Genomic DNA, 8538 nt, shown 5'->3' with positions numbered 1-8538 from the left:
GCCCCCTCCCCATCCCCATCCCCATCCCTATCCCCGCCCCGCCCGGGCCGGGGTCCTCTCCGCGCTCCCTGCGCTGGAACCTCGTGCGGCGGCGGCGGGGCCGGGGATCGCCGGGCGGACGGACGGCGGCTCCTCTGACGGCTCCTCCGCGTCCGATCCTCGCGCGGTGCTGTCGCGCCGGGGGCCGCGGGCTGCGGATGCGGCGGGAGCCCGGGGAGGGGCCGGGGGGAGGCGGCTGCCGGGGGCTCTCCGGGCACAGCCGCCCGGGGGGGTCGCGGCGCTGCGGGGAGCGGGGCCGTGAGGGGCCGTGAGGGGCTCGGCTCTATGCGGGGCGGCCATGGAGAAGTACCTGGCGGGGAGCGGCCTGTGGGCCAACGGCTCGCTGGGGAACGGCAGCCTGCAGCCCGAGGACAGGGCGGCCGCCAGGAACGGCACCGCGGACCCCTTGAAGCGGAACGAGGACATGGCCAAGGTGGAGGTGACCGTGCTCTGCCTCATTCTCTTCCTCGCCCTGAGCGGCAACCTGTGCGTGCTGCTGGCCATCCACACCACCCGGCAGAAGCATTCCCGCATGTACTTCTTCATGAAGCACCTGAGCATCGCCGACCTGGTGGTAGCCGTCTTCCAGGTCCTGCCCCAGCTCATATGGGACATCACCTTCAGGTTTTACGGCCCCGACTTGCTTTGCCGGCTGATGAAGTACTTGCAGGTGGTGGGGATGTTCGCCTCCACCTACATGCTCCTGCTGATGTCCCTGGACCGCTGCTTGGCCATCTGTCAGCCGCTGCGGTCCCTACACAGGCGGGCGGACCGGGTCTCCGTCCTGCTCACCTGGCTGCTGTGCCTGCTGGTCAGCATCCCCCAGATCCACATCTTTTCCCTGCGGGACGTGGGGAACGGAGTGTATGACTGCTGGGCGGACTTCATCCAGCCCTGGGGACCCAAAGCCTATGTCACCTGGATAACCCTCATGGTGTACATCATCCCAGTGCTGATGCTGAGCGTCTGCTATGGCTTAATCAGCTTCAAAATCTGGCAGAACGTGAAGCTGAAGACGGCCCACGGGCCCGCCGGGGAGCTGAACTCCACCGCCCGCGGCGGAGCGGCGTTCGCCAGGGTCAGCAGCACGCGGCTCATCTCCAAAGCCAAGATCCGAACGGTCAAAATGACCTTCATCATCGTGCTGGCGTTCATCGTGTGCTGGACGCCCTTCTTCTTCGTGCAGATGTGGTCGGTGTGGGACACCAACGCTCCGCACGAAGGTACGTCCTCCTCCCGCGGTGTGTGCGCGGGGGACTGCGATGCTCCGGGCCGGGGGCTGCGAGAGACAGCAACGTCTCGGGGTGTCGGGGGGCTGAACGGGGGACGAGGAGAAGTTCTGAGCATGGAACGGCACCGGGAGATGCGGCAGCACCTGCCCCTGAGCTCCCCGCACTGGAGCCGCGCGTTCCCCGCGCCGAGTCCTTTCTTTTCCCTGCTGAACCGCTCTGTCCCCACCGCTGACTTCTTTGCTTCCAACTCTTCTGTCCTCCCGTCCCCCCCCCCTCTATTCCCACCCGCCTGGGCACTGTGCTGCTGCTGTTTGGCTCTGGCTGGAGCACAGGTCCTCCAGAAGCTCTTTGATTTAAGAACAAGGTTTGCCTCCTGGGTGCGGTGTCACGGCTTTGCCGTGTTTTACGCTCGGTTTTGGCTGCTGCTGCCATCCCTGGGGCTGCATGCAGCGAGACTCACCGCCCGGCTCAGATCCGTGCGCTGTGCGAGACGCTGCTGCCCCTGCAAGGGGCAAAGCCGCCTGCAGGAAAAACTGCACAACTTCGTGAGCTGCGAGACAGGACAGAGCAGTGAGCTGTGGGGCGGCTCTATGGGCGCACCGCCCCGGCCAGCAGCAGAGCGTAGCGTGGGGCTGCCGCCGGCCGACACCGGGCTGCTGTTCGGTGCTCTTTGCTCGCCGCGGCAGTTGAGGCTGTGTCCTGTCCGCCCGCCTGTACCGGGTTGTTGGTGGGACCGCGATGTGCCCGCAGCCCGTGTGTGTGCCCTCCCAGCCGCAGGAGCAGCTCTCCTGCCCGGCTCCGCCCGCCCTCGCTGCCCCTTTCTTGCTGCTCTCTGCTCACTTATTGCAGGTGTGGATGTTCACAGCTTTTAAAACCCTCCCGGATGCTCCCGACAGCTCTCTCTTGGTTTTCTACCTGATGAAGTCTAGTCCGAATGTCTGATTTTCTGATACTGACGATGCTGTCTTTCCCTTTCGCTGTATGTCCAACCCGCAGCCCCGAGGGCTTCTCCTGACCCATCAGCGGGTAAACACGCTGGTGCTTTTTCCGCAGGGCTGCACGGAGCACTGGACTCCCAGCTGCAGCTGCTCAGAGACTGCGGCCGTGTCTGCATGTTTGTCAGTCCTGCCCCCATGCACTGCGCTGTGCTGGCAGACAGGGCTGCAGCCCTGCTCTCCCCGAGCCCTTTGCGTGGCTGTGGCACATCCCGTGGCACTTTTGTAACTCCTCTGCAGCAGCTTTTTCACAGGATCATAGGATAGCTTGTGTTGCCCCATTTCCAGCTCCCAACAGCCCTTCTCAGAACAGCTTGCTGCCTCTGCTGGCCCCTGTGCAGAGCAGGGAGTCACTCCGTGTGACATCCCCATACCTGCCGTGTAATGTCCCCAGCCTTCGCCCTGGCAGGCCAAGCTGGCCCTTGGGGTGCTCCTGGGGCATTCCTAAGGGTTCCTTCCATGGTGCAGCCAAGCACAATGAGTTCCATGAAGCACAGTTTGTCAGCATAGGAGGTAGGAGAAGCTCAGTTCTCTCACCTAGAGTTTTCAGCAATTTCCCATTATTTTGTTTTATCTCCATTTGAAATGAAGAGCAGCTGGAGCAGATGGCACTAGAGCAGGAATTATGGGTGAGCAGGTTAAAGGTGAATTTGGAAACCAGACCCACTATTTGTGGTTTTCTTCTGGTTTCAAAGGTGTGAGTGTATTTTGGCTGATGCGGAGAGGGAACAGGCACAGCCAGACCCAAACTGACGTCCTTGCTGCCAGTGCTTCCCAGTAGGGCACAGAGAGCAGGGCTGGGGCGCGGGGCTGGCGAGGCTGTAGGTCCTCAGCCCTGATCTGACGGGATGGAGCTGGTCTGAGCTCATTGGGAGGGAAAGCGCTCCGTGCTGTGCCAATGCGGTGTTCATGTTAACAGCGGCAGCGTGGACACCGAGGATCCATAGGGGAAATCCTCGGCCTCCGCACCCTGACGCACTCTCTGCCTTGCAGCCTCCCCGTTCATCATCGCCATGCTGCTGGCCAGCCTCAACAGCTGCTGCAACCCCTGGATCTACATGCTGTACACGGGGCACCTGTTCCACGACCTGATGCGGCGCTTCCTCTGCTGCTCCGCTCGGTACCTGAAGGCACGGCCGGCCTGCGAGCTCAGCGTGGGCAGGAAGAGCCACTCGTCCTCCTTCGTGCTCAGCTGCCGCAGCAGCAGCCAGCGCAGCCTGGCGCAGCCGGCCGCCACGTGAGGGCACGCCGGGCCAAGAGCTGGGAAACGCTGGGACTGGGAGAGGGGAGTGCTGTGTAAATAGGTGTAAATACGGCTGTGCGGATGGGGCTGGGCAGCGGCCAGGAGGGCTCGGGGCTGAGCGGCACCTGAGCACATCCCCACTGGTGGCTTTAATACATGGACCGTCACCAGAGCCCCACCTGCACCCCATGTGGAGTGAGATGGGACAGAGCAGGGCATGGGGCTGAGGGCGGGGACTGCGTGCTGGCAGGAGCAATGCCAGCATGGGAATGGGAATCTGTGCAATAACATCTGCTGAGCGTGCTCCGGGCTTCTCCTACGGCATTTGGGTTATGCTGGGGCTCCATGCGGTTGAGGAGCTGCCATCAGGTCCCCCGAGGCCAAGCACTTTTTCTGGGTTTGCAGTTGATAGCGTTTTATCTTTTCCACCGATGCAGCCTTCTTGCTTTGTAATGCACAGTCATGCTCATGGCATGGGTTTTTTAATTGTTAAGGAATACCTGTAAATAAAACTTTCTGACCGTGTCCTGATGGAGGGGAGGTGCAAGACGAGCACTGTGCCAAAGCACAAAGGCCATGGATGGGTGCGATGCATTACACATGGCATTTGGTGTGAGGGTGCTTTTGTGCACAGGGCAGTGTGCTGAGCTCTGTGTGCAGGGCTCCATGTGCGGTACTAGAGGGGACCCAGTGCTGCCCCCCTTACTGCCTGCAGCCCTGTGTGTGCAGCAAGGTTCAGCCTTAGTGTTGGGAGTGGGTATGAAAGCAGCGCGCTGAAATCTGTACCAGTTTCTTTTCCCACTGTCACCAACACGTATATTGTCACCTGTCAGGTTGTGCCGTTCCTTTGCATGTTTTTCCAGGAGCTTTGAGGGAACTGTTGGCACACTGCTGACCCTGACCCAGCACAGCCCATCTCAGCACCAGACTGGTTTAAAGTGTTCCCAAAGCACAGCTCCTGTGTTCATCTTATTTCACTCCTGGTGGTGGGGCAGGGTTGGGGTCCAGGGATTTGTCACCACTGGGGGACACCAATCATGACCTTAAAGGGCCAAACTGAAACAGCAGGGTGCTGTGTGCTGCCTGTGGGGCTGCAGGGATGGGAGGTGGCGGGAGCTGGGCTGGGATTTGGCTCAGGGTGGGAACAAGCAGAACAACGGCAACACACTGAAAAGAACGTAATTCCAACATGGTTTTCAATTATTTTTATTCCAACAAAAAACTTAAAAAAGTACCTGTGATAAAGTGTTTTCAGAAACATTTTTTTTCCCTACAAACATTCAAATACCTTTTTTTACATGTAACTGCAGCCACCCTGAGGTGCAGTGCTGTGCACTGTGCTACGTTCCTGAGGGCAGCAGAGCAGCATCATACAAACTGTGCCTCTCTGGCATCACACCAGGAGGGACTTTGGCCTCGAGTACTTGTTGGGAGCTGAGGGAAGAATAAATTGAGAATCATATCTGAACAAAGAGACCTCCCAGGCCCTGGTTCAGCACAGCACTTCGGGGCAGTGCCAACAGAGCACACAAGGTGCCTCTGTGTCCCTGTCATCCCAAGGACAGCTGTGCTCAAAGCCCCAGAGCAGCAGCAGAGACCCGATGGGTGCACTGTGGCTGCTCAGGGCCCGGCACAGCACAGTGGTTGTGGTGCTGCTGGGATTTAGGTTTCTTTCCGCAGCGCAACCCTGACGTTACTGCAGATCTTGGAGAGCGCCTCAAAGAGTGGATCACAGAAGGTGTGGATGCAGAGGGAGTAGATGCGGCTGACACACTGGATCTCAATCAGGTAGCTCTTGATGCAGGGCACCACTGCCCAGATGTGGCAGAAGGAAATGAGGGCGAAGAGGAAGCCCCAGACCACGGCCAGGGGGATGCCCAGCACGGCTGAGAGTAGCCGGTAGCACCAGTACTTGCTGACGGTGAATGTGGTGTAGCTGCTTTTCCAGACACCATCAAAGCTGTACGTCCCCACGGGCTCAGCTATCACATCCTCGAAATCCACCTGGCACAGGATGAAGGACAGAGCATTGGCACAAGGCAAGTTGCGGGAGCTGCTGTGTGCAGGGACAACTCAGTGGGAGGGAGTAGTTCCCATCACAGGGTGGGCACAGACGCCATGCCCAGGTTGGAGGGGCCTCATGCCCAGCACCACACTGTGCCCATAGGCACAGGACATGGCCGTGAGCAGGGATGGGCACAGCCATACTTAAGGAAACCAGAGCCCATTCCTATGTTTTTTTTTAGCATTCAAGGACATAGGCTGCCTGCATGCATCAGGTGCCTGAGCTAATAAAACCCCACGGTTCTCCTGATTCATGATTTTTTTATTATACATTTGGAGGTGAGATACCCAGTTCTGTCTGTTTGCATTCTGCTGAAGAGGGAGGGATCAGTGCAGCTGTGTCCTTACAGGGATATCATGGTTATACATAGCCACTGAGAACACCCCTGCATTGCAAATATTCCTGAAAGCTACTGAACCATGCACAACCCCTGCTGTTGTGGAACCCATTTTTAGGGAACATGTGAACCAAACCATCTTGGTACTTCAAAAGAAGTACCTTTCCTTGGTTAGGCTGACATGTCTGCTTATACATTTATGTCCAGCTGCAACATCGAAGTGCATTGGAAGCACTTTGATCATAAGATCATTCTGGATCATCTTTAATTTCCTGAGCTGGCAGCAGGCACCAGGACAGCCCCATGGGTGGGAGCAGGTGGGCACAGGTGAGCAGCCCCAACCACTCCCAGCTGAGATCCAAACATCCCAGATGCTTGGCCAGCTCATCAGGAGATAGTGAAGGTAGCAGCAGGCTATAAGGAGGAGTCTGTTATCCTTCTGTTTTCCTTTTGCTTCCTGTGTATCAGGAGGGGCTACTGAGGTGAGATGGGTCACAAGCTGAATCCTGAGCTGAGCTCTGCCCCACAGCGTTCAGGGAGTGCCCCCAGGCAGTGCCTGCACACTGTGTTGTGCCATGGTCAGGAGGAGATTGGTGGCTTCCAGGCTTCGCCAAGTGCTGCTGCCATGTGTAGCAAGAATTTGCTGCCTGCAGGTGAGTGCCCTCCTGCCTGTCTGGCTGCTGCTTCTCCCTTCAGGGCTTTGATGTATGCCCAGGGAGTTTCCTTGTGTGCTGCTGCCCACTGAGGAGAGGCTTTGGCTGCCTGTGTTGCTGCTGGGGCCATGGCTGTGCCTCTTCCTGCCCAGCTTATCGTCCAGGCTATTTTTGGGGCTGGAAGAATGCGAGGTGGCTTCAGTGAATACTTGGAAAGCTTTCAGAGCAGAGGAAGTAGTATAATTATGTGAGTTGGTGGGCTGGGAAATCTTCCATAGAGCTTTTAGAGCTCGAGAAAGAAAAAGGGATGGGTGAGATGGGAATGGCTTGTGGTCGGGGAGAGGGGCCTGTTCCAGGTGTTGGGTGCTGCTCCTGCTCTGCATCCCCTTCCCACAGCTGGCTTGTATCCCCAGCAGCCCTGCAGCACAGCCCTGGGCAGTGATCAGGGCCCGGAGGTACACCTCACCCCAGCAGAAAGTGCCCATCACTCTCACACCCCATCACACCCCATATGCTGTCTGGGGTTTCAGCTGGAATACAAAACATTTCAGCACACAAATGTTTTTCAGTGGTGCCATCAAGGTCACAGCTTGCTCAGAAGCTTTTTTGAGCAGCATGGGCTGTGCCATCCCTCCTGGTGTGCTGTTCACTTTGATCTCACAATAGTTTTAATAAAACCCATCCCTCTCCTGCCCTACATTGGGCCAAACTTATCTTGGTATAAGTTCAATAAATCCCATTATGTGACTGACAGAGCAGACAAGTCTCAGTGGTCAGTGTTTAGGAAGACGCTTTCCTTTTTCCTTTTCTCTCTCTCCTTTTCCCTTTTCAGAGCTGTGTGCTCCTTTTGATCAAAAATAGAGGCAGGTTGCTGCACCCTGTGCTTGCATGCAGGGGAAATGGTCTTATTCCAAACAGGACAGTGCTTATCTCAGTGCTCTGCTGCTCAGTCTGCTGAACACTAGCAGCTTCTTCCCCATTTTTTTTCCCAAGGTTCCCTTTCAAACAATGGTATGGACTGACCCCATTTTATTTTTGGCTTCCCACTGCTGTGAGCAGTGAGGGCAGCCTCATGTTTTCAGGCCCATGGAGATGGGCAGTTCCATTCTTTGCATGCACTACAGCATCAATGGGGCCATATGCCCAGGGTCTCAAGCTGTCCCCTCCCCACCATCCATAGTGCAGCCCCTGGCCCTTGTAGCAGCGTTTGAAGCTTTGGCTGCTTACACTCTGTGCAATGGGAAGGGAGCTACTCTCCTAAAAGCAGCACTCAGGAAGGCATTACCTTTACAACGTCTTCGTTGATCTGCTTTGGATCCCTGTTCACCAGGTCAATCTCCTTGGTGTGCTGGTCCTTGATGATGATCCTCTCCTCCAGCTCCCTCTGTTCCTCAGCCATGGCTCTGGTGCTGCAGGGCTGGGGCAGATCAGAGGGCAGGCTGTGAGAGCTGAGCAGCTGCCCCACACCCTGGCTGCGCTCCAGGCTAAAATTAATGTTGCGCCGCCTTGGTGCCCTTAAAGGGGCTGTGCTGGAGGGACCCTATGGCCTGGGGAGGTTCTGGGGGCTGACACATCCTTGGCTAAATCTGCTATGGATGTAGTTTATAGGAGATGTTCTCAGCACATGTTATGTGGGTGAGATGTTGGAGTAGGTTGCACAAAGAGGCTGTGGATGCCCCATCCCTGGAAGCACTCACAGCCAGGCTGGGTGGGACTGTGAGCAACCTGGTCTAGAGGGAGATGTCCCTGCCTATAGCAGGGGGTTGGAACTGGATCTTAAAGGTGACTTCCAACCCAAGCCGTCCTATGAGACAGAAGCAAAATGGGTGTGAAGTAACAGTGCAAATTGGTGAGGGTAAGTGGCACTGGTAGGGATGGGATAAATGCTGTGAGGTGAATGAGTGGGGGGTGCTGGGCAGATGGCAGCCCTGGCTGCTGAATTGGGATGGGCTTCACTAACCCCATCCTGACAGT

At 57.2% G+C, this 8538-nt stretch overlaps 2 protein-coding genes across 2 annotated transcripts; one reads left to right on the top strand and one right to left on the bottom strand.

Annotated features, from left to right (window-relative positions):
• The first annotated feature begins 242 nt into the window (after positions 1–242).
• Positions 243–4463, top strand: OXTR (oxytocin receptor). The gene is made up of 2 exons (XM_015875456.2): positions 243–1262; positions 3260–4463. The coding sequence occupies exons 1-2, from the start codon at positions 338–340 to the stop codon at positions 3505–3507; spliced, it is 1173 nt and encodes a 390-aa protein (XP_015730942.1). The 5' UTR covers positions 243–337; the 3' UTR covers positions 3508–4463.
• A 229-nt stretch (positions 4464–4692) lies between these two features.
• Positions 4693–8272, bottom strand: CAV3 (caveolin 3). Its single transcript, XM_015875457.2, has 2 exons — positions 7850–8272; positions 4693–5513 (listed from the first exon to the last, which is right to left on the bottom strand). Exons 1-2 carry the CDS (start codon positions 7961–7963, stop codon positions 5172–5174), a joined length of 456 nt encoding a protein of 151 aa, XP_015730943.1. The 5' UTR covers positions 7964–8272; the 3' UTR covers positions 4693–5171.
• Positions 8273–8538: the final 266 nt, after the last annotated feature.

This window comes from Coturnix japonica, chromosome 12 (assembly GCF_001577835.2).
Source record: "Coturnix japonica isolate 7356 chromosome 12, Coturnix japonica 2.1, whole genome shotgun sequence".
NCBI classification, from domain to species: domain Eukaryota; kingdom Metazoa; phylum Chordata; class Aves; order Galliformes; family Phasianidae; genus Coturnix; species Coturnix japonica.
The sequence above is the reverse complement of the archived record's forward strand: the minus strand, read 5'-3'. Positions and strand labels throughout refer to the sequence as shown.